The 27,346-nt window shown below is 39.5% G+C and overlaps 1 protein-coding gene across 1 annotated transcript in view; it reads left to right on the top strand.

Moving 5' to 3' along the window:
• The window catches only part of ubn2a (ubinuclein 2a), a 37,367-nt gene extending 15,053 nt beyond the window's left edge, over positions 1 to 22,314 (top strand). The window contains exons 9-17 of the mRNA XM_061983970.1: positions 2,264 to 2,370; positions 2,466 to 2,576; positions 4,796 to 4,939; positions 6,980 to 7,030; positions 7,105 to 7,147; positions 8,970 to 10,370; positions 12,765 to 12,963; positions 20,443 to 20,511; positions 20,580 to 22,314. Of these exons, the coding sequence (XP_061839954.1) occupies positions 2,264 to 2,370; positions 2,466 to 2,576; positions 4,796 to 4,939; positions 6,980 to 7,030; positions 7,105 to 7,147; positions 8,970 to 10,370; positions 12,765 to 12,963; positions 20,443 to 20,511; positions 20,580 to 20,623 (2,169 nt within the window). The 3' untranslated portion in view covers positions 20,624 to 22,314. The remainder of the gene's footprint in view (positions 1 to 2,263; positions 2,371 to 2,465; positions 2,577 to 4,795; positions 4,940 to 6,979; positions 7,031 to 7,104; positions 7,148 to 8,969; positions 10,371 to 12,764; positions 12,964 to 20,442; positions 20,512 to 20,579) is intronic.
• Positions 22,315 to 27,346: the final 5,032 nt, after the last annotated feature.

The raw sequence follows: 27,346 nt of genomic DNA on the forward strand, positions 1-27,346 counted from the left end.
TCGGTGTCCGAATTGAAAAGTTGGGCGAATATGGGATCCAAAATGGCCGGCTCCGTCTCGTCGAAGTCGTCATTAATGGAGTCAGTGTCGTTGCCGTTTATTAGTTCAGTGACAATTCCTGCCTTCCTGAAAGCTCGGACCACAGATGAGACTGAATCAGCCCAGGCATTTACGATCCACTGGCAGATAGTGGCGTATGTCGTCTGGCGCTGTCTCCCTGTCTTGGTGAACGTCACGTGTGTTCGCCTTCTGTCATCCACTGTTCCCACGCAGTTAGCAGTCTAGCTTCGAATGCCCTGTTGACACCAATATCTAGCGGCTGGAGGTCTTTTGTCAATCCACCCGGAATGACGGCGAGTATTGAATTAAGCGCGTAAGCGTGTCTCTTAATGTGATGTTATGAGCTAGCAAATATAACAACTACACTACCCAGCATGCAACGATAGTGACGAGCATGCGCGGTAGCCCTGAGAAGCGTTGTTGTATGCTGGCAGTTAGAATGTGGTTATGAGCACGCTGTGAGTAAACGTTGAGAACTCAGTTAACACGCCTCGTCTGCATTATTTATAATTAGACAGACAACACACTTAATAGGAGCCATTTTGGGGTCTTTACATAAACACACAAATGGAAATGAAACGTTACATATCCCAGCATGCACCGCGCGCTTCTTCTTCTTCTACGGGGAAAAAAGATGGCGGCTGTTTACCGTAGTTGCGAGACCGAAACTTTATGAAAATTAATATTAATATTAACCCATATATAAGGCGCACCGGATTATAAGGCGCACTGTCAGCTTTTGAGAAAATTTGTGGTTTTTAGGTGCGCCTTATAGTGCGGAAAATACGGAACATTTCATGAAAATGTATTAAAATGTGATAATTGAAAAAGATCAGTGTGGGGGCTTTGCACAAACAATGTCAGCATAACTTAAAAAATCTTTTACATTGCATTTATTTCAATATTGTGCCCTCGGACCCATTTCAATTAAATTATAGAGGTTAGTGGGTCACATTATTGTTTATTTGATCGATTTTTACTGTAATCTTACATAAACAGTTGGTATTTTGGTGTGTTCACGTTGTAGATATACTATATATGTATATATTAGGGGTATCCCAGTCCGATGCCAGCAAAAAAAAAAACGTATCGAATGATATTGGCCTGCATTTAAAAGCTCCAATACAAACAGTCCTGCAGTTGTTTTACTTGTGCAAAATTGGACATTCAGTTAACACCTAAATGTCCTCCAATAAGTACAAAATGTCAATCTTTTCTTGTATTTTAATCAAGTCATTTACAAAAAGTAAACATGGTAGACCGTGAGCTACCTGGAGCCAGCAGCTACACAACAGCTAAGCACAAATGCTAGGCATTGGTTTTAAGTGTGTATTTTAGTCTAAAACATGACATTTATCAATATAAACATGTTTTGAATAATTATTGTTCCAGATTACTTACACACACAAGGTCTTGTTTTAGCAAGTATCCAGTAACAAACATGTTCGCATCATTCAACTTACTGCGTCATAGGATTATTTTTAATAAATTATTGTGACCACTCGCTGTCGGCAAAAACAAATTACCACTCCACTTCCAAATTTAAGGTCAGTTTAAGTCCGTCATAAGTGTAATGTTTTTTCCATCCCTGCCGTTGTTCCATTTCTCTTAATCAAGGGTTTTCTAACATTCCACACTACAAAATAATAAAAGTATGTATGATTCTTGCTAATATCAAATGGAAATAACATCCGTATCAGCCAATACCCAAGGCTTCAATATCATATAAAGTAAAAGTAAAACAAAATATATTGTACAACTAATCTGTCTTTTCACATGCTGGTGTATTTTTTTCTTTAGCAGCTAAAATTTGATGTGGTTTTTCATTGATGTTCACATATATTTTAGTTCTTTATTAAGTATATTTTTCTTTAAGTTTTGACTATGGGTCCTTACTAGTCCCACTCGGTACTTTTGCATTTATTTCAGACAAGTTCGCGGCTGTCATGTTTTGACACCTTTGATGGTCACTGTATTTGAAGATTGTATTTGGTTTCCTAATATTATTTCTGCCTTGTCAGAAATATTTCAATTCCATCTGTCCTCAGCGTGAATGTCTGTATTCAATTAAGCCCGCCACCTGTCAAGCTTTGAAGCCAAAACAAACATATTGCTATTCCCGTCCACACTTTCTAACTATAACCCTTTGCCTTCCTCCCCTTCTCTCTCGCTCTGCGGCCATCTTGTCCTTCTCCTCCCACAGGACGACAGGCTGAGGACGCCGCTGTTGGAGCTAAAGCTGGCTGTATGCAGCGTGATGCCGGAGCAGATCGCCAAATACAACATGGACTGTATGGCCAAGGTTGCAAAGTAAGTGGAGAGTGCTTTTTTCACTACTACTAGCTGTTTTTATCTGTTATTTATGTTGTTGTGCATCAATCACACATCACTATGTGCATGTGCAGGCAACAGTCAGAAGAGGGGGAGAAGAACGGTTCAGAGGAGGAGGATGAGGAGAAACCTGGGAAAAGAGTGATGGGTCCGCGGAAGAAGTTTGTGTGGGATGACAAACTCAGGTATAGACTTTGCTATTTGAAATGGGTGTGGGATGACAAACTCAGGTATAGACTTTGCTATTTGAAATGGATGCCTTTAACTACTAGTATTATTTGACATATATGTCTATATGAATACTGGTAATATTTGACTATTTGACATATATGTAAATGGTTAATGGGTTATACTTGTATAGCGCTTTTCTACCTTCAAAGTACTCAAAGCGCTTTGACACTATTTCCACATTCACACACACATTCACACACTGATGGCGGGAGCTGCCATGCAAGGCGCTAACTACGACCCATCAGGAGCTGAGTTGAAGTGTCTTGCTCAAGGACACAACGGACGTGACGAGGTTGGTAGAAGTTGGGGATCAAACCAGGAAACCTCAGGTTGCGCCACACCGTCCCATATATCTCTATAACTTCTAGTAATACTTGACTATTTGACACAGATGTCTAAAATTACTAGTAATATCTGACTATTTGAAATAAATATTTACTAGTGTTGTAACAATACCAATATTTTGGTACCTGTACTAAAATTATTTCGATACTTTTCGGTACTTTTCTAAATATAGGGGACCACAAAAAAATTGCATTATTGGCTTTATTTTAACAAAAAATGTTAGGGTACATTAAACATATGTTTCTTATTGCAGTTAAGTCCTTAAATAAAACATACTAGACAACTTGTCTTTTCGTAGTACGGTAAGTAAACAAACACAGGCTCCTAATTTAGTTGCTGACGTATGCAGTAAGATATTGTATCATTTATCATTCTATTATTTTGTCAACATTATTAAGGACAAGTGGTAGAAAATTAATTATTAATCTACTTGTTCATTTACTGTGTGGGGGCGGTATAGCTCGGTTGGTAGAGTGGTCGTGCCAGCAACTTGAGGGTTCCAGGTTCGATCCCCGCTTCCGCCATTCTAGTTACTGCCGTTTTGTCCTTTGGCAAGACACTTTACCCACCTGCTCCCAGTGCCACCCACACTGGTTTAAATGTAACTTAGATATAGGGTTTCACTATGTAAAAGCACTTTGAGTCACTAGAGAAAAGTGCTATATAAATATAATTCACTTCACTTCACTACTGTTAATATCTGCTTACTTTCTCTTTTAACATTTTCTGTCTACGCTTCTGTTAAAATATAATAATCACTTATTCTTCTGTTGTTTGATACTTTGCATTAGTTTTGGATGATACCACAAATTTGGGTATCAATCCGATACCAAGTAGTTACAGGATCATACATTGGTCATATTCAAAGTCCTCATGTGTCCAGGGACATACTTCCTGAGTATATAAACATAATATACATTTTAGTATGTTGTGATGCCTAAAAATATCGACGTAATCATAGTAGTATCGACTAGATACGTGCCTCTACTTGATATCATTACAGTGGATGTTAGGTGTAGATCCACCAATGGTGTTTATTTACACTTTTTAATGCCGGTAAGCTACGGTGTGTAGCGAAGTATGTTAAGCTATTCCTCGTCCTGCAGGGATGATACTTGTAAGAAACTCATTTTATTTGTCGCCATGGAGGCGAGGATTAGTACCTAATGTCTAAATACTTGTAATATCTGACTATTTGACATGGATGTCACTACTTGTAATATTTGACATGGATGTCTGTAACTACTAGTAATATTTACCTATTTGACATGGATGTCTATAACAACAGTAATATTTGACTATTTGACATAGATGTCTCTAACTACTTATAATATTTGACTATTTGACATAGATGTCTCTAACTACTTATAATATTTGACTATTTGATATGGATGTTTCTTTAACTGCTAGTAATATTTGACATGGATGTCTCTAACTACCAGTAATATTTACCTATTTGACATGGATGTCTATAACTAACAGTAATATTTGACTATTTGACATGGATGTCTCTAACTACTAGTAATATTTGACATGCATGTGTGTATAACTGCAAGTAATATTTGACATGCATGTGTGTATAACTGCAAGTAATATTTGACACGGATGTGTGTATAACTACTAGTAATATTTGACATGGATGTGTGTATGACATTGACTACTAGTAATATTTGACATGGATTTGTGTAAAACGACTAGTAATATTTGACATGGATGTGTGTATAACTACTAGTAATATTTGACATGGATGTGTGTATGACTACTAGTAATATTTGACATGGATTTGTGTAAAACGACTACTAATATTTGCTATGCAATGTGTATGTAGAAGCCTGCTGTGTACGTTGGTGCGAGTGAAACTGAGCTGCCTGAACGTAGAGAACCAATGTTCCCTGTCTGCGGAGGACTACCTCAAGGCCTTTCTGGAGAATGAAGTCAAACCACTGTGGCCCAAAGGCTGGATGCAGGCCAGGTGTGTGCTTTCTCTTTTATCTTTTTTCATTAGAATATGTCCACATTTTTATTAGGGATGCTTGATAAATATTGCACATATAATTATTGGGCTTATATGAGGAATTGTGAAGTCATACAGATAACATTACAAAATATCGACAATTAAAAAGTGTTCCAATGAGGCAAGAGTACTGTGCTGTAGGTGGGTTAGGGTGAGCAAATCAAGCAACCCTTTTCTCAAACCTCAAACTTCCCTTGAGCTCAATGTAAACACAGATGGCGTTGATCTTGTCGTGTGGGACCTCTTCACTGTTTTGTTGGAAGACATTTTGCATGCTACCTAGTGGGGTATCACTAAACAAACTAAAGTGATTAGATCAATATTTATCATTGTATTGCTCCTATTATTACATAATAATATTTGGGTGGTTTTTGTTATTGTTTATAAAGTCAGGTACAAAGGCTTGCAGAGCAAACCCCAAAAATGATTTAAATGGCAGCCAATAGCAGTTTTTGCTTCTGTTTAGTTATTGTGCAGAATACACTTTATTTTGTTCCAAAATACATCATCCAATGGTTCTCAGACTATTATTTACAAAGCACCACCCCAGAAAAAACTGGTCTCTCCCAGTACCACCATAATGACCAACATTAAAATATAGTTGCGTAATAGGCCTAAGTATTAATTGAAAATAAGACACAGGTTTTTTTCAAAGTATATTTAATATTTTTGGCCACAGTAACATTTTACACAGTTTGAACAGTAACAGGCCCTGCGATGATGTGGCGACTTGTCCAGGGTGTACCCCGCCTTCCGCCCGAATGCCGCTGAGATAGGCTCCAGCCCCCCCGCGACCCCAAATGGGACAAGCGGTAGAAATGGATGGATGGATGGATGAACAGTAACACTGTATTTGAATAGAGGAAAATAAGACATTATACTTAAATAATGAATCAAATACAATTAATTGCACATAAGTGTTAAATAATCATTGTACTAAAATAAATATCAAAATATTTTTTTCTCATTGTTACTTGCAGATTTATCTGTTAATGTTTGTCTTTGTTTACATGTGTTCTGCATGTTGATTGGCTGTGAGGCTGGGAAAAGACAGACATAAGCGAAGAATGTGAGGAACATTCAGTTCCCATGAGTGTGTTGAGTGACAGATATGACAAAGTAAGACAATTCTGCTTGTGTCTTAATTGATTATTTTGGTGTCAACTACTGCCTTCAGGAGTCTGATTGTAACGACTTCCATTGAAGGCTGATAAACGTCATTATAATATTTAATCAAGTGATACTTTGGCGAAATTATGGGTTAGGGTTAGGGTTTTCAATCCGGCCCGCCGGACGTTTACAAAAAATGTTTTCAGACCTTCAACATCGAAACTATCTGCCATTACCGCAGACCTGAAGCAGTTTGCAAAAGAAGAGCTTTCCAAAATTCCAGTAGCAAGGTGTAAGAAACTCATTGATGGTCACAGGAAGTGATTGATTTCAGTTTTTTTTTTCAAAGGGTGTACTACCAAATATTAAGTTGAGGGTGCCAATAATTTTGTTCAGTCCATTTTCGGAGTTCTGTGTAAAATAATATCAGATTTTTTTGGAGGTTGTTCCGCATTTGTAATTTCAACAATTTTCCGGGAGAAGTGGTACATTATCTGACAGAAATGCAGGGGTGCCAATATTTTTGCCCATGACTGTTTGTACACTTATATGTATAAGTATATACAGTATATTCATATGTGTATATATATTCATATGTTTATATATTTATGTATGTGTATATATATATATATATATATATATATATATATATATATATATATATATACCGGTATATACACATATACACACACACACATATATATACATATATATGTACCGGGTAAATATTGCAACCAATATCTATTGGTTGTTGATGATGATGGTGACGTGAATTAACCAATAAATTAATAGATAGCTCATCAATTCTCCTTACTTGATTTTTAACTCTGGTGTGTTTACTGCAACATGAACTTGTTTTTTATTTATTTATACGTTTTGTCTGTTCAGAATCCTGTTCAAGGAGAGTCTAGCGGTTCACTGTCACCTCACTGGAAGCCTGTGAGTATTCCTGTCAAACAGTGCACATAGTAATGATATCTAATGAATATTTACGTTATTATTCTTTCATGCAGAGCCAAGAGGAGAGTAGTGCCTGGGCCCAAGGCTAAAACTAAGGTCTGTGACAACTTTGCACACAATTTTGGTCAGCATACACAATCCAATTAAAATTATAATCATGAATTATAGTGAATGCAAATTGACCACCATTATCTTTGTAAAGATAATTTTAATAGGCTTGTGGTATTGGCTCACATGACATTGATTTACAAACTTTTAGATTTACAAACTATTAGATCGAGCCAAGTAGGTTTCTGTGTGCGATAAATGTCTTTGTGAACGAACAGTTCATTTTGTGTGCTGCTGGCAGCCATTTTGTGCTTGCGCGTATAGGTTGTATTCACTTGACGTCAAGTCCGGCTCGTTGATTATGTGGGGCTCGAAATGGTGGGCCAGCGAGCGTCTGTTGTCATAGCAGCCTGGGCGGCATTTTGCCTTTCTCCGTGGTTTTAGGCTGTTGGGACCATTCAAATCGCGAAAAGGATAAGTTTCTCAAGAGGTAACCAAAAAAAGACGAGAAAAGAGGCACACACACTCCAGTCGAAGAAGGCAGAGTCAAAAACCGCACAAGTTTACAATGATCACTTTGTTTGTTTGCTATACTTTTAACGTTTAGTATTTCCCATTGAAGTATTATCTTGATATTATTTGTATTTCTTAAAACACATTCTTGCTATGAGTGTTTTGTAAAGCACCAACTCGGCAAGTATAAATCAAATGTGTGCAAAACCTAAAGGAGTTAAGATTTTTCAAAAGGTAGCAATCATAAATAAAGTTTTCAGCACACACTACGTTGGGATTGAGTGTTATATTTAAGCAGTGCATATAACAAAAACAAAGCAACAAACATGGCTGTAGACGTGAAGTTAAATCATTAAATGCAACCTTACCCGAGCAAAAATGATGTACGAATCTTGAGACCAATTTCCTTGACTCAGCCACACATTAAGAAGTTGTAGAATTCCATGCTTTTCCAAGTTTTCATCTGTTTAGTCAAGTAGAATGGCGTCTGGAGCACCAGATAGGTCTACGTGTCTGGGAACGTAGCCGACGGATAATTCTTGAGAGATTACTCGACAAATATTATTTTTAAAAGTATAGGGATAGATTCTATTGCATAGTTTGCATTTTTTGCTCGTATCTGCTTTTAGTGGTAAGATTCAGGCTCCTTGCATACTCATATAGTTTACACTCTTGTTTGCTGCACAGTAGTCATGTTGGTTTGGTGGCCCACCCCTTTGTTCACTTCCATTCAAAAGTTGCGTGTCCAAATACTCTACAACCGATTGAAGAGGTTGAGGAAGCCGGCTTCCTACCACAGCACATTTTTAACTGTGTTGAGGCCAGACTTTTCTGGAAAAAGGTGCCAAAGCTGACTTGCTGTATGTCAAAGCTGGAGGAAAAGGACACACACGCCTTTCTCTCTCCTCTCGTTAACTGCTCATTTGCCGATGACATTTAAAGAGGATTTTACTTTTTTTCATTTTTATTAGTGTAGCAATATGGTTGCTTAAGGGAAGGATTTTTGTTATTTCTGATCGTTTTTGAGGGCACTTAAGGGACTAATGTGTATGTGTGCGTACTGGCAGAGGACACAGGACAGTTGAGCTTGTTGTTTTGGCTTGTTAATAAGTAGGTAGTTGCTTCATCACCCCTTGTTATGTTTGTTTGATATACTGTATAGCATTTATATTGTAAATATGGACTTTTGTCAAGGCTGGAAGCCGTTATTTATATTTACATTGTTTCTTATGGAGAAAGTTTCTTCGCTTTACAAACATTTTTTATTTAAGATCTTGTTCAAGAACCAATTAAGTTTGTAAGTCGAAGTTCCACTGTGTTTATGTCAAACATTTCAACATGTTTGTGTCTTCTTCAGGAGGGCGTGTGGGTCCGCAAACCGCCCCTCGCCATGACCCCCACTCCGTCTCTCCCCGCCACATCCTCCTCGACATCGAGCCGCCTGCCCTCCCTCTTGTCGTCTCACTCTGAGCCCATCTGTCTGTCAGACTCTCTGGATGAGGACCTGAGCGCCCCCTCGCTGGACTCCATTTCGCACGCGCTCGCCCTCCTCAGCAACGCTGCCAAGGGCCTGGGCTCCTCCGACAGCCCGCTGTCGCCCCCACCGCTGCAGATCCCCACCTCCTCCCCTCCCCCTGTCACCTTGCAGTACCCGTCAGCCTCGCAGGTCACGTGCACGGCCCTCTCCAAGGGGGTGACCACCGCAGGGAAGGTGACCACCGCGTGGAAAGTGACCACGTCGGCCGCACTACCGACCTCTACCTCCTCCTCCGCCGCCTTGGTCCGCATGCAGACGTCCGGCCCAGCCGTGACCTCTAAGCTCCCCGAACCCACCTTCACCTTGATTAAAGGACCGGGCACCCACAACCAGAGACACGTTACCATGGCAACAGCCAACAACAGGCCAAGTGCTATAATGAGCAGCAAAATGCACCCGCACCCCGCCCCTTCGCCCCCAAAGCAACGGCCCCCACCCACTGCGTCCCCTTTGATGCCTCCCCATCAGAAGGGCTTTGCCAGTCCTGCAGGAATTATGGCAGCTTTGGGCGCAGTCAAGGGTGGAGCCAAATCTAGCGTCATCAGCAGCAACGGCAGCATCACGCCGTCGTCCTCCCCCTCCCCCCAGTGCCGCCCCAATTCCACGCACCACCATACCCTGCAGTCCTTCTGCCTCCCGTCCCCAGCCGTGTCCACGCCGTTTGCCACCTGCAAGACCACCCCCTCCCATCAAGGTAAAGCCCCGCCCCAAGCCAACTTCATCACACCTATGCAGGCCACACTCACCAAGTCATCCCACAGCAGTAACTCCTCCCCCATCATCAAACTGACCCCACGGCCGCCTGTGCCCACCCCGCCCCCCTCCTCCTCATCCTCCCCCTCGCCTTCTTCATCGCCTTCACACGCTCATCAGGGCATCCCCACCCAGCAACACCAGTACTCCCCAAAAACACCCAAAACGTTTCGACCGCCCTTCAGCATGGCAAGTGGCAGTGGGCAAGCCGGGCAGGCGAAGCAGACGCAGGTTGCCTTCACGGGCGCTACCAAAGTGCTGCCCACCACCGGCGCCGGTGGCACCCACAACTCTAACAATAAGGGCACCTCGGCTGTCAGCGTCACAGAGAAAACGCAGTCATCCTCGGCCAATCACAGCCAGAGGCAAAGGCTGGGTGTGGCCGGCCAAAACTCCAAGGCAGGAAACGGCTGGGCGGGGTCAGGAAGTTTGACCATGACACCTTCCACAACATCACACCTCTCACAGGTTAGTTAATCCTCACTCACTACTACTAATAGTACTACTACTACTGCTGCTATGAGGGTTTCCCCTAAATTGGTTGGTTGGTTGAAGTCACACACATACAGTACAAATATACATGTGTATATATGTATATATATGCGTAGATACACATATATACATGCATATACTGTCTCTCTCTATATATATATATATATATATATATATATATATATATATATATATATATATATATATATATATATATATATATGCATATATTTATATTAGGGCTGTCAAATGATTACATTTTTTAATCGCATCGAATTAATTAATTCGAAATTAATCGCGATAATACCAGATAGATATAATTTTTCATCATTAATAAGTATACCAAAGACAGATAATTTTCAAGTTTACACCAATGAACGGACAATTAATTTGCTTTAATGAAATGTGTTTTAACCCTTATGCTTTTTTAAACAGTTCATCACGAAAAGGAAAAACACCATTTAAAGACAATAAATATATATGTACCGGGTATGTATGTATGTATTTATATATATATATATATATATATATATATATATATATATATATATATATATATATGTATGTATGTATGTATGTATGTATGTATGTATGTATGTATATATATATATATATATACTGTATATATGTGTGTATACATATATATAAATATATATTTAACATCCAATACATTTATATATATATACATATATATAAATATATATTTATCCATCCATCCATATTTTGATGGATGGATGGATAGATAAATATATATATGTGTGTATATATATATATATATGTTTATATACATATATACATACATATATATGCATACGTATATGTATATGTATACATATGTACATATACATACATATATTCATACATACACACGCACATACATATATTTATATATATATATATATATATATATATATATATATATATATATATATATATATATATATATATATATATATATATATATATATAAAATTATTGCAGTGTGTTGGTGTCTTGCCAGATTTTGTATTTTGTAGAAATACAGAATTTGTATTCCTGCTTTAAGAGTTAAAAGTTAAGTTAAAGTACCAATGATTGTCACACACACACTAGGTGTGGCGAGATTATTCTCTTCATTTGACCCATCACCCTTGATCACCCCCTGGGAGGTGAGGGGAGCAGTGGGCAGCAGCGGTGGCCGCGCCCGGGAATCATTTTGGTGATTTAACCCCCAATTCCAACCCTTGATGCTGAGTGCCAAGCAGGGAAGTAATGGGTCCCATTTTTATAGTCTTTGGTATGACTCGGCCGGGGTTTGAACTCACAACCTACCGATCTCAGGGCGGACACTCTAACCACTAGGCCACTGAGCACTTGGATTCAGAGGTGGAGATACACTTCCATGTTTAAATAACAGTTTCACACATTAATAACAACATGTGAATTGTTATGATAATTTTTTGATTGTCAAAGATGTTTGGTAATACCCATCCATCCATTTTCTACCACTTGTCCCTTTTGGGGTTGCGGGGGTCTGTAGCCTATCCCAGCTGTAATCTGTGATATTTCTACCTGAATAAAAGCTTCTGATATTCTGTGCATGACATGTTATACAAGTTAATGGTCTTCATATTGCTGCATGACAATGTTTTAACATTCTATTAATTAATAAAATGTAATAATTCTGCAATTGGGGACTCGACCAGAACATGTTATAAAACAATTTATACAATATTTCTACCAGCCAGAAAAATCCCCCCCACCATGCATATATATTTGCATTTATATAGCATATATACATGTATATACGCATATACATGTGTGTGTGTGTGTGTATATATCTTTATATGCATATATACATGTATATACGCATATACATGTGTGTGTGTGTATATATATACATATATATATATATATGTATATATGTATACATGTATATTTATAGGCATGTATATATATATATATATATATATATATATATATATATATATATGCATGTGTGTATATACTGTATATGTGAATATATGTATAAATGTAGATTTATAGGCATGTATATATACATATATATATATATATATGCAAGTGTGTATATATACTGTATATATATATATATATATATATATAGATATATATATATAGATATATATGTATAGATAAATATTTGCATGTATGTATATATACAGGGTATGTGTGTGTGTGTGTGTGTGTATATATAAATAATAGCAGCTTTATACTGTATTGTTTAAATATTTTAGTGTTTCATAGTAACAAGTTACATTTAGACCAGTTTAATGCAACATTTTCTACAGTATATAAAAGTAGGGGGTCCTCGGCTTGGAAAAGGTTGAAGACCTGATCTATAAATATATAATGGTGTTTTTCATTCTACAGGTATCGGCCACGGGCGGCTCCCTCCTAGGCAGCCCTTCCACGCTGCCCCTGGGCTTCGGCATGCTGGGGGGCCTGGTGCCTGTCTCGCTGCCCTTCCAGTTCCCCCCGCTGCTCAATTTTAGTCCTCCCGGAGCCTCTGGCATGGGCTCGGCCCCAAGCTCCAACTCAGGATACTCCCTCGCACAGAGCGACCTGTTGGGTGAGTGCCAATCACTTTTTTATTGTCAGAAATAAAACTAATCTTTCCTTTCTAACCACTAATAATAATAATAATAATAATAATAATAATAATAATGGATTAGATTTTGTATCGCGCTTATGGTAACGTATGCTTTGGCGTGGGCCTGTGCAGCACCTGAGAGTGCTCTTGTTAGTCATCCACAACCTTTGTCTCTGTGGGTGGAGGCCAACTTCATTGGTTCTTCAACAGTTCTTGTGAATATAATAGCTTGTATATTAAAGCACATTTCGCATTCACTGTAAATTTGTATTTTTTTTTTTTCACTAAAGAAGGGTTTGGTGAATGCGCATATGAAACTGGCGGGGTTCGATACCTCCAACCATGTTAAGAACCACTGGTCTAAACGCATAGAAGAAAAAAACACAGCAATTTCAAAAGGGCCCTTGTGGTGCTCTGCATCGTCCCTCCAGGACTTACTTTGCTGCTTGGGCCCTCATTTACTAAAAAAATAAAATACAAGAAGAAATAAAGCCACTTCAGACTGTCATCATTTGTAGCAATTAGGATCAAGATCTAAACTTGTGAAACCGAGTTAACGTTTTTGTGCTTTGTGACGACCCATCAGATCAAAGTTTGGCACCATGCCACGCCCACATCCTGTCATTTGCAACATATTTTTTTACAATAAGATTGGTGACGACGTAGGGCAGTTTTCGCCGCTAGGTTTCACCCACTACGAGTAGGTGGGAACAGGTAGTGACCAACGTTCCCTCTAAGGTGCGCACCTGCGCAATTGCGCACTGCTCACGCGTCCTCTGCGCACAGCAAATCTATGCCGCGCACAAAATCAAATCCCACTCTAAACAAAATAAACAAATCGTTTTGTATGATTTTGCAATGCAACTGTGAGTAACAGGTGACGGAAGGCGGCCACAACAGATAAAACAATGTTTGTCAACACTTAAATTATTGTAACGTCTGTGGAGACACTTAAAGGAGGACAGGAATTCCATCGGTCCCTTTATTTACCGAAATTGTTTGTCGGCCATAACCACACCAAAACAAAGTGTAAAACACTTTTATCTAGCAAAACTGGTCATTGTCTACCGTACAAACCAAGCCAAAAGCAACTCTTTGTCATCTGTTATATCAACAGCAGCCGCTTGCTCTCTCTCTCAACTGCACCAACACATACACTATGGCAGTTAGCCACTGGTGCGTTTATGGCCACACAAAAAGTTGGACAACTCCAACACTACACGTAAAGTGTAAATTTCAGGTGGTTTTACTATGACTCCTCAATCAGTGTGTTTATTCTACTGTCATTTGTTAAGAATGTTATTTTTTGGATATTAATCATGAAATGATGTTACAGGACTACATAATTGCTAATAAAAATATTTATTTTACGGCCAGAAAGTTAAAAAACACTTCATCTCATGCAACGTGAATGTTTTAAGGGGAACTAAATGTGATCTCTGAAAGGGGTACACAATCTTTCCAAAGCAGGACCCGCACCCAGCCATAAAATACTATAGTGCATAGGTGATTAAAAAAAAATCAATATCTAAGTGGGCCAAATCACATATATTAGAAAATAATCTCTTGAAATTGACTAGTCACTTGATTATAATAATAAGACATTTAAATTGTTATGTCAGGTTTGAGACAAATGTGCTGCTGGTATGACCACAGTTTGCACGTCTGTATTCCACTGAATGCTCAGGGTGTTTGTGCGTTTGCTCACACACATGAAAAATTAGAGGGAACAGGTAGGGATAATGTTCGAAAACCGGTTCTCCCGATGCTTTGATAAGAAAAGAACCGATTCCATGGATTCGAATCCCTTCTTGAGAACCGGTTCCCGTTATCAAAGCCACTATACTGTATTTTCGCGACCATAGGGCGCAGCATATTACCGTAAAAGGCGCCGTGTCAGTTACGGGTGCTATTTCTGTATTTAACGCATAAATAAGGCACAGCGTATTTTTGGGCGCAGGCATGGTTAAACACATACACTAGCTTAAAACATACGCTAGCATGCATGGACGCTGTTTTAAAAAGGCAGCAGGAGCAAAGCTGAGTTGGGTTGTACTTTATTGAAGTATTTATCAATGTACTCACATTATTTTTTGATCAATCCTCATCCACAAATCCAGCAAATTCCTCATCTTCTGTGTCTGAAATGAACAGCTGGGCAATTCTCCATCAAACACGCCAGATTCTCTCTCCTCATTTTCGAAGTCAGTCTCGTTGTCGTGGGGCTCCTCGGAAAAAGTAAAATCGGACTTGTCTTGCCCCGTTGTGCGTATGGATCGGTCCCCTTCTTCTCCACAGTGTGCTTCACCGAGATCTCGAAAGTGAGCGGTACCTCGTCCATGTTGGTGATGTGTTTGTCTGCTTTTTTTTAAAATTTACAACGCACATAGCAGCCCTATATGCTCACTGGGGGCGTGCTTTTAGCGTCCTCTCTCACCTGAAACCTTCACCCGCATGCTGTCCTCAGTCACGTCCGCTTTTCCTTCATATAAACAGCGTGCCGGCCCAGTCACATAACATCTACGGCTTTTCGAACTCAGTGCACACACAACAACCTATCTGGATTCGATAATGGCATCGACATCGATAATTTCTTAACGAACATCATTCCTACCCATCGGGTACTTCGGGTTGTCATCATCATTTCTACTAAATAGGATCAAGATCTGAATTTGTGGAGCCGACTTATTGTTGCGTGGCGAATCATTGGTGCAAAGTTTGGCATCTTTGCAATTTACCATCCCTTATATGTGAAGTATCTGTCATTCCAACCGTGACTCATTTGGTCAAAGTCCCTAGGAAGAGTTTGTTAAAGTGTTTTTTTAGGGCAGACCTAGGCAAATTAAGGCCCGGGGGCCACGTGCGGCCCGTTAAGCTTTTCAATCTGGCCCGCCGGACATTCCCAAATAATTTTTTTAGATCTTTAAGATGTAAAGTGTAGCTGCCATTATGATGTGCAGTCATGTTTTATAATGACCGTAAGTCTTCAACTATACAAAGTATTTCAATGGTTGGAATCTGCGCTTATGGCTGATATACCAGTTACTATGGTCATCTAATTAGTTACTATGGTCATCTACGTCACAGCAGCTCAGACGAGGCACCAAGCAGTGTGGGCGGGAAGCGTTTCCACAGACGCGGAAGGAGATTTTCACAACAAAGTTCTAAAACTTAGTGATATATCAGATGTATCAGATTGTAGGTGGGTTTATTTTGTACCCTTCGCGTTCATATTTCACTGTTTGTTGCATTTTTGTTGCGTTTCACTTGATTGTAAAATATGTCGATCGAAAGGTGGTGTGACATTCATATTTTGTCAATATTCAGTGTTTTATTGTTCATAAAAAAAATGTAAAATTCCATTATGTTTTTTAAGGCGGTCTATCATAACGTTTTTAGCATTCAATCAGACATTATCGTGAGGTTTGTATTAGTGCTCCTAAAAATAGATATACCGGCCCTCAGACACATGTTTTTCTCTAAATGTGGCCCCCTGAGTCAAAATAATTGCCCAGGCCTGTTTTAGGGTATGGGTTTCTGAGACATAAATGTGCCTCCCGTCAGGATAGATGTCTTCTGGAATTTTCGTGTAAACGTAAATATATGTATATATAATATATGCGTGAAACTGGTAGGAGGGGCTATTTTAATTTATTTTTATTTTTAAAGGTGGTGCGAGGGAGCACATTTTAAAATGACATTTTCAGGACCAGAATACAACATTTTTCGCCATATCTGACGCGCCTGCAAAATATGGGGACTTTTTGTGCATGTTAGGGGCCTAAAAAATGCGTCTAAACGTACAGAAGAAAAAAAACACAGTGGGTCGCTTGGGCGGTATAGCTCAGTTGGTAGAGCAGCCGTGCCAGCAACTTCAGGGTTGCAGGTTCGAGCCCCGCTTCCGCCATCCTAGTCACTGCCATTGTGTCCTTGGGCAAGACACTTTACCCACCTGCTCCCAGTGTCACCCACACTGGTTTAAAAATGTAACTTAGATATTGGGTTTCACAATGTAAAGCGCTTTGAGTCACTTGAGAATATATAAATATAACTCACTTCACTTCACTCGGGCCCTAAAACACTTCAAAGTAGCACAGCAGCGAATAGCCGCACTGCAGGTCAATGAGTCCTCCAACAATGGATGTGCTGCCAGGCCCACAATGGGTGGATAAAACATTTGTACAGCAACACAAGGTTTGTACACCGAAGCATATTTTTCAATTGAAAAGTTGGTAAACAATCAGGGGTTTGTAAATAGAGGTTCCACTGAACTACTGTCAAACTATTCATTTTTAAAAGGAATATTTTGACTACGCACAGTAAAAAACATGCTTGCATAATTTAAATAATGAAAACAAGACCAATAATTTAGAGCAAATGCAATTTGTCAGAATGTCATATACCGTATTTTTCCGACTATAAGTCGCAGTTTTTTTCATAGTTTGGCCGGGGGTGCGACTTATACTCAGGAGCGACTTATGTGTGAAATTATTAACACATTACCGTAAAATATCAAATAATATTACCGTATATTACCAAATAGTAGCCCGGGCGTTTATTTCACAAAAAGGGTTTCGACCCCGGGCCGCTATTAGAACATGGCCGGTTATTTGCACAAGGCTTTTATTTATTTTTGCACCAGCCTGCACCAGACCATTATTTGGTTCCAATGGTTACTGTCCAGTATTTTTTTTTCGTACAAAAAACTTTAAATGTAAAAGCTATTGTAAACATACAAACAAAAAAACAAGAGATCAACATGAGGTAGGCTATCAAAAGACAAGAGATCAACAAGGCCTCAACATGGCAGTAGTGCAACAATTGTCAAATAGAATACCAATACTAAAAATAAATAAACTTTTTAAATAAAGCAGCCTACCGGGAAAAATACAATTATGGTACCAAGTGCTCAAGTATAAAACCCACCATCAAAACAGAACAATAATACTGTCACTTAAATAAAATAAAGGCTACAGTACTCCGAGTTTTAAATAAAGCAGCATACGTGATGTACCCACTGACACAAATTAGCATCAAGCTTGTCGCTCACTTTCTTCCTACCTCCACCAGATAAGCGAGCCTGTTTTCCATGGATTGCTGACTTGAGATAGTAGTTCTCCCTTTTTTTGTATCCATTCTCGTACACGTTTTGGGTCAACGTTAAACTGCCTGGCCGCTGCCAAACCAGAGTTCTGCTCCGCATACTTCACAACCGCTAGCTTGAACTTTAAGTCAAACTTTCTGTTCTTCTTCCCCCTTAAAGTATTGCCGTCCATCAGTTGTGGTGTACCGGTATCCTGTTCATTCAACTCACTGCTACTGTTGCTTGCCATGCTGAAACTTTTACTCGTGGGTTTGTTGTTGTCGTTGAGTGTGTGTTACGCTATATGCGGTGACCCATTGCAATATGTTGATTACCCAGAATCCCCATGTAACGTCCGTCTGCTGTTACCGTAATTACCAGAATTACTGCACCTTTGCTTTTCCTTTTAGCTTATAAATTGGGCTTAATGAAATCAATTTGATTTTAAAGGCCTACTGAAATGCGATTTTCTTATTTAAACGGGGATAGCAGGTCCATTCTATGTGTCATACTTGATCATTTCGCGATATTGCCATATTTTTGCTGAAAGGATTTAGTAGAGAACATCGACGATAAAGTTTGCAACTTTTGGTCGCTGATAAAAAAGCCTTGCCTGTACCGGAAGTAGCAGACGAGTAGCGTGACGTCACAGGTTGTGGAGCTCCTCACATCCGCACATTGTTTACAATCATGGCCACCAGCAGCGAGAGCGATTCGGACCGAGAAAGCGACGATTTCCCCATTAATTTGAGCGAGGATGAAAGATTTGTGGATGAGGAAAGTGAGAGTGAAGGACTAGAGGGCAGTGGAAGCGATTCAGATAGGGAAGATGCTGTGAGAGGCGGGTGGGACCTGATATTCAGCTGGGAATGACTAAAACAGTAAATAAACACAAGACATATATATACTCTATTAGCCACAACACAACCAGGCTTGTATTTATTAATATGCCACAAATGAATCCCGCATAATAAACACCTCCCCCCTCCCGTCCATATAACCCGTCAATACAACTCAAACACCTGCACAACACACTCAATCCCACAGCCCAAAGTACCGTTCACCACCCCAAAGTTAAATAAAGTACATATATTTCCCCAAAGTTACGTACGTGACATGCACATAGCGGCACGCACGTACCGGCATTCGATCAAATGTTTGGAAGCCGCAGCTGCATGCGTACTCACGGTACCGCGTCTGCGTATCCAACTCAAAGTCCTCCTGGTAAGAGTCTCTGTTGTCCCAGTTCTCCACAGGCCAATGGTAAAGCTTGACTGTCATCTTTCGGGAATGTAAACAATGAAACACCGGCTGTGTTATCCGGCACAACAATCAGAAGGTGCATTCTACGGCGGGGGTGCGTTATCCGGCACAACACCTGCCACAATACACCGTTTCCCACCTACAGCTTTCTTCTTTGCTGTCTCCATTGTTCATTGAACAAACTGCAAAAGATTCACCAACACAGATGTCCAGAATACTGTGGAATTTTGCGATGAAAACAGACGACTTAATAGCTGGCCACCATACTGTCCCAAAATGTCCTCTATAATCCGTGACGTCACGCGCTGACGTCATCATACCGAGACGTTTTCAGCAGGATATTTTGCGTAAAATTTAAAACTGCACTTTAGTAATTGCAATGTTAAGATTTCATCATTGATATATAAACTATCAGACTGCGTGGTCGGTAGGAGTGGGTTTCAGTAGGCCTTTAATCTAAATTATGCAAAAAACAGCCCACGGGCGGCTATTTGGACATGGGCGGTTATTAAGAAGAGGTGGTTAATTCACAAAATGGGGTCAGACCCCGGGCGGCTATTAGGACATGGGCGGTTATTTGCACAAGGGCGTTTATTTGGTAATATACGGTATTTATCTCATTCATGGGATTTAGCGATTAGGAGTGACAGATTGTTTGGTAAACGTATAGCATGTTCTATATGTTATAGTTATTTGAATGACTCTTACCATAATATGTTACGTTAACATACCAGGCACGTTCTCAGTTGGTTATTTATGCCTCATATAACGTACACTTATTCAGCCTGTTGTTCACTATTCTTTATTTATTTAAAATTGCCTTTCAAATGTCTATTCTTGGTGTTGGGTTTTATCAAATAAATTTCCCCAAAAAATGAGACTTATATATGTTTTTTTCCTTCTTTATTATGCATTTTCGGCCGGTGCGACTTATACTCCGAAAAATACGGTAGTAACAGTTTTAAAATGTTTTACTTAAATGTAATTTATTTGCTCCAAACATGCAAACAGTTTTATCTAAAAGGTTAATTTTGAAGGGCAATTTAGCAGCCGTCAGTCTCCTCACTAATCTGTGCACTAACAAGCCGCTGATGGGCAATTGTCCTCCTCAGAGCTGTACAAGAGTCTCCAGTCCGGGTCGCAGGCCGTTCTACCTCCTCACTTGCAGCTCGCGTTCTCAGGTAAGCGCCCGCGATGATGCAACAGCGTTACGGCAGGTGTTCAAGTGTGCTTGTCCTCTCCTGTCAAGACACCAACCAAAGCCAGAGCGGAGACAAGAGGAAGCCGCACTGACCCGCTGACCACCTCCTTGGACTTCTTATACATTTGATTGACTGACAAGGGGCATGAGTGGGCGGGGCTTGACCGCCTCCCCCCTTTGTTTTTTTTAAACGGACCTGCAGCGACACACAGGTGTTGTATATTTTTTAATGAATACAGAACAAGGCGCGGCGAGTGAAGAGAAAGAAGTCTTTTCATTTTTCTTTTGCTTTCTTTGTCGACATGTTTACATAAAACCGACCTTGATCACTGTGGAATGAGTGAGAGAGTGCGTATATATGATAGTGATAATAATAATAATTTCTATTTAAGCCGGAGCCCAGTTCTCTGTGTACGACAAGAGAAATAAGTTATTTTTCTGTCATGTGCTTTTTAGACTTTTTACGGTCACCTATTCTTTCCTGCTCCCACTAATGACTGTTAAGTAGTAGCTTAAAGGAATATTGATAAGTTATTTGTCATTTACACAGGGACAAAAAGATGCGTGTGTGTTTGTGCGTGCGTGTAGAATAAAAGCAAAACAATATACTGTTAAAAAAACTTTCCACATTCTCCCCACAAGGAGGAGTAAATGTTGCACAAGCTTTTATTATTTGTATTTTTTGGTGCTCTTTCATCACACTGGACCTTTTTATTGAGACGGGGCAGGCAGGGGGAGATGGAAAAAGAAAAAAAACATTTGTGAGAAAAGTTTGTAGCCTACTTGAATTGTTTTTGTACCGACATGACGTAACATGACGCCTTAGTTTGTGTGTGAGCGCAAAAAAAAGCGGGGGAAAAAAAAGATCTATGCAGGAAGAAAAAGGGTAAGTTGTCGCTTTAAAAAAAAAAAAAATTCCTCCTTTCCCTCCCTCTGCTGCAGGGGTGACCAACGTGCAGGCCGGGGGCCGTTTGCAGCACGATATCTTATAAACTTGTGACATCGTCCTTAAAGAATACAGGGTTGTGTGAAAAAGGGCGTAAAAACTTATCAACAACCATTCATTTCTGTGGTGAAACAGTTGAAAGTGAACAAAAAGACACTAGTACACAAGTATTTGCTTGTCAGCTCAAATACACAAATGACTATTGTACTATAGGTCACTATTTAGCCTAAGTAGAGCGACCACTGTATGTATTAGCTTAGCTCAGTGGTCTTGTCGCATTCTTCAACTTTTGTGTACGCTGCCCTCCCCCCCCCCCGGTGGCAAAGGCTTGGGCACCCTGCTGCTCTACTTAACGATTACCTCCGTTAGAACATAATTTACCGTCTCAGTAACTCCTTCTCCGCCTTCCTCTTAGTGTTTGCAAGACTGACCGAGAATGACGCCAAAGATTGTTTTGTAGCTCTCCTGATTGTGTGTGTGAAATCATGTGACTGGATGTGTGAGGGGGAACGGAGAGTATAAATAATAAGACATTAGGATGTGAACTGGTGGCTTTCTTTCTCCTCCTGTGTGTCTAATATGGAATTAAAGAAAAAACAGATGGTTCCCATGACAACTCGTAAGGCTGATTGCGGTCTGTCGACTTGAGGTGTAGAAGTTCATGGTAGATTTAAGGTCAAACCTGTGACAAAATCGCAACTTTTTTTTTGTTTTACATTTTTATGGAAATATTTTCTTTCTTTTTTAAAACATAGGTTTGCGACCACAGCCCTTGGCTTCATGTTATTTATTTTTTTTGGTTGTGTCAAAAATGGAATTAAAACTAAGCAGATGGTTCCTGTGATGTCTCTTCTTATGAAGTACGATCTGTCTAATAGAGGCTATATAGTGCTTTCTTGCTATACACGTGTATATATACATTATATATATACACATACCGTATATATATATATATATACACATATATATATATATGTATACATATATATATATATGTATACATATATATATATATATACATATACATATATATATATATACACATATATATATATATATACATATATATATATATACACATATGCATATATATATACATATATATATACATACATACATATATATATATATATATACATGTATGTATGTATGTATATGTTTACATACATACATATATATACTGTATATATATATATGTATGTATTTATATACATACATATATATGTATATATACATATATATATAGCCACCAATTGTGAAAGTTCTCCCACTTAAAATGATGACAGAGGTCTGTAATTTTCATCATAGGTACACTTCAACTGTGAGAGACAGAATGTGAAAAAAAATCCAGAAATTCACATTGTAGGATTTTTAAAGAATTTATTTGTAAATTATTGTGGAAAATAAGTATTTGGTCAATAACAAAAATTCAACTCAATACTTTGTTATTGCCAACAAAGGTTATATTACAGAGGTCAAACGATTACTATAGGTCTTTACCAGGTTTGCACACACAGTAGCTGGTATTTTGGCCCATTCCTCCATGCAGATCTTCTCGAGAGCAGTGATGTTTTGGGGCTGTCGCCGAGCAACACAGACTTTCAACTCCCTCCACAGATTTTCTATGGGGTTGAGGTCTGGAGACTGGCTAGGCCACTCCAGGACTTTCAAATGCTTCTTACGGAGCCACTCCTTCGTTACCCGGGCGGTGTGTTTGGGATCATTGTCATGCTGGAAGACCCAGCCACGTTTCATCTTCAAAGCTCTCACTGATGGAAGGAGGTTTTGGCTCAAAATGTCACGATACATGGCCCCATTCATTCTTTCCTTAACACGGATCAATCGGCCTGTCCCCTTAGCAGAAAAACAGCCCCAAAGCATGATGTTTCCACCCCCATGCTTCATAGTATGTATGGTGTTCTTGGGATGCAACTCAGTATTCTTCTTCCTCCAAACGCGACGAGTTGAGTTTATACCAAAAAGTTCTATTTTGGTTTCATCTGACCACATGACATTCTCCCAATCCTCTGCTGTATCATCCATGTGCTCTCTGGCAAACTTCAGACGGGCCTGGACATGCACTGGCTTAAGCAGGGGGACACGTCTGGCACTGCAGGATTTGATTCCCTGTCGGCGTAGTGTGTTACTGATGGTAACCTTTGTTACTTTGGTCCCAGCTCTCTGCAGGTCATTCACCAGGTCCCCCCGTGTGGTTCTGGGATTTTTGCTCACCGTTCTCATGATCATTTTGACCCAGTGTTTCCCACACATTCATTTATTTGTGGCGGCCCGCCACGAAAGAATTACGTCCGCCACAAATGGATTTTTCGGCTTTTGACTCGCTCGACCGCTCATAAAAGCAATGGGACTGTCTGTGAATGTTGCTTGTAGTTACACCTCCGGTGCAGTAGGTGGCGGTAGCCTACTATGCATTGTAACTCCGCCAATAGCGCTTAATTCACCTGGTGGGCCAGAAGAAGAAGAAGAAGAGGGACGGACGGACGGACGGAATCAAAATACTCGCCGGCTACTTTTCATAATGATGGCGCTTCCTACGTTTCTACCTCAAACGTCCAAAAGCTGCTGAAAGCCTTGATCCAGGATGCCATGGGGAAAAAAACTTAAATGGTGCCTTTTGGCGACAGTTAGCAGCTTGGTGGCTCATAGCCGGCTAGCTAACGCTTGCTAGAGTGGTAGCATTGCTTCATTTTTACAGGTGTTATAGGTAGATAGTAGTGATGGGTCCGGCAACACCGATGCATGCGTCGAGCTCAAAAAGCGAAACCCTGTGTCGGTGCGCGTACCGCTTTTAGAAAGTCACGTGACCGATCATGAGCTGTTTTGGTCACGTGACTAATACGCGAACTGTCGCACTGACGCCTCCTCTGTGCCCTGTGAGCGGCTCTTTTCTACAGTCGGAGAAATAATAACTAAGAAGAGAAAGCGTCTAAAATTGAATAAGTTGGAAAAACTGTTTTTTTTTTAGTAAAAATAAATAAATAATAATTTCCAGGTCCACAAGCATCCTCATTCACAACACGTTCTCTTAGATTTCCATGTTATGATACATGTTCACATTATTTATTGACTGTATCTTAAAAAGACAAAAAATATATTTTTATTTAAATGAAGTTATGAAATAATCCTAAATGAAATACAGTGACTTGGTTTATATTATTGTATATACTAGGTCAGTGGTTCTCAACCTTTTTTCAGCAATGTACCCCCTGTGAGTTTTTTTTAAATTCAAGTACCCCCTAATCAGAGCAAAGCATTTTTGGTTGAAAAAAAAAAAGATGAAGTAAAATATAGCACTATGTCATCAGTTTCTGATTTATTAAATTGTATAACAGTGCAAAATATTGCTCATTTGTAGTGGTCTTTCTTGAACTACTTGGAAAAAAAGATATAAAAATAACTAAAAACTTGTTGAAAAATAAACAAGTGATTCAATTATAAATAAAGATTTCTACACATAGAAGTAATCATCAACTTAAAGTGCCCTCTTTGGGGATTGTATTAGAGATCCATCTGGATTCATGAACTTAATTCTAAACATTTCTTCACAAAAAAAAAAAATCTTTAACATCAATATTTATGGAACATGTCCACAAAAAATCTAGCTGTGAACACTGAATATTGCATTGTTACATTTCTTTTCACAGTTCTTTTTGACAGACATTTTAGTGACAAACCTGAGCTTGTGCTTCACTGAGTTTATGAACTTACATTCATATTTTGTTGAAGTATTATTCAATAAATATATTTATAAAGGATTTTTGAATTGTTGCTATTTTTAGAATATTTAAAAAAAATCTCACGTACTCCTTGGCATACCTTCAAGTACCCCCAGGGGTTCGCGTACCCCCATTTGAGAACCACTGTACTAGGTCATAAAATCAGTGTCAGTTGAGTCGGTCCATAGGTTGCCTGTAGGGATTTTTAATGTCCAGCAGATGTCAGTATTTAGTGACACAGTATCGACACAGTATCAATACAGTTTTGCAATGTGTCGAAACGCTTCATGACGCTACATCAACCCATCACTAGTAGATAGGTTATATATTTAACGTTAATCCGTGATTTCACCGAGCGTTTCACTGACGGTGAGCAGCCTGACGCTGCTTCATTAACACCGCCGCTGTTTGACTCGTGGCCCGGGGCAGACGCTCGTAGTAACAGTCACGTGTTACAATACCGACGAGCTAACGTGTCCAGGTTATAACCCTGTTGTCAATAAACACACATGGACTGAAGCTAAATTGTCCACTGTCCACTGCAGCATGTGAATGCAATGAAAAGAATACAATCTGAGCCAACCAGCTGTTAAAATGTTGTCCGGGTTAATGTTTTGGCCATTAAAGGCCCTTCATTTCAAGATTTCAACTGTGATCGGGCTTTAAACAGGTGGCTGACCTGTTAAAGTTAAAGTTAAAGTACCAATGATTGTCACACACACACTAGGTGTGGCGAAATTATTCTCTGCATTTGACCCATCACCCTTGATCACCCCCTGGGAGGTGAGGGGAGCAGTGGGCAGCAGTGGTGGCTGCGCCCGGGAATCATTTTGGTGATTTAACCCCCAATTCCAACCCTTGATGCTGAGTGCCAAGCAGGGAGGTAATGGGTCCCATTTTTATAGTCTTTGGTATGACTCGGCCGGGATTTGAACTCCCAACCTACCGATCTCAGGACGGACACTCTAACCACTGCAATGCCATTTAAATGTAATTATAGATAATAATAATAATAAATACTGTGTAGTGTTGTAAATAGTAAACGGGAATGATTTTAGTAAGATATAAGCCATGAGCACTACACAGCCAGAAAAAAACCTAGGCAGGACAAGTAAAAATATTGGGGCAAGTACATTTGAGAAGTCGGGCAAGTAGAAAAAACCTTAACGTTGAACCCTGCATGTGTTGAGCTGCTGCCGCTTAAGGTTAGACGGCACTGTACATAGAGCGGTTCTGCTCGTTAGTTATAAATTCTAATGTTGGATGTTCACTCCGTAACACAGATGAGTATAGAAAAATATTTTCAACGGCCGAAAAGGGCTCGACTTGGAGAGGAGATAGGCCTACATTCCGGACGGACCACAGGTGCGACCTGTTCAGCAGCAGGAGGAGGAGGAGGAGGAGGTTGACTGACTGTGGCAGGACACCTCTGCCTCTGTTTCACTTCATGTTGCTGGTAACTAATATGGTTGTAGTAGTAGGCTAAAGTTAAATTATTTAGTATTCACTAATTAAAGGAGCAGAGCTTTAAGAGACATTTTAGCTTTTATATTTTATAAGATATATTTTTTGTAAGAACCACAATTAATAAATATATTTCAGCGAATCACTAATTGTTCAAATCTGTATATAAATATGTACATAAAATGTTGTAATTATATTCCAACTCCGCGTTCTTCTTGGTCATCGCCGCTGACGCCACCCCCCCGCCCCCCGACCACACCACCACAAATAGATGCCTGTCCTGTGGGAAACACTGTGACCCCACGGGATGAGATCTTGCGTGGAGCCCCAGATCGAGGGAGATTATCAGTGGTCTTGTATGTCTTCCATTTTCTGATAATTGCTCCCACAGTTGATTTTTTCACACCAAGCTATTACACTAAGCCTATTGTAGATTCACTCTTCACAGTCTGGTGCAGGTCTACAATTCTTTTCCTGGTGTCCTTCGACAGCTCTTTGGTCTTGCCATAGTGGAGTTTGGAGTCTGACTGTTTGAGGCTGTGGACAGTATATGCATGTATATTTATATATGTATGTATATATATATAAATATATGTATGTGTATATATATATATATATATATATATATGTATGTATATATATATATATGTATGAATATATGTGTATGT

The sequence above is a fragment of the Nerophis lumbriciformis genome, linkage group LG25 (genome assembly GCF_033978685.3).
Source record: "Nerophis lumbriciformis linkage group LG25, RoL_Nlum_v2.1, whole genome shotgun sequence".
In the NCBI taxonomy this organism is placed as follows: Eukaryota; Metazoa; Chordata; class Actinopteri; order Syngnathiformes; family Syngnathidae; genus Nerophis; species Nerophis lumbriciformis.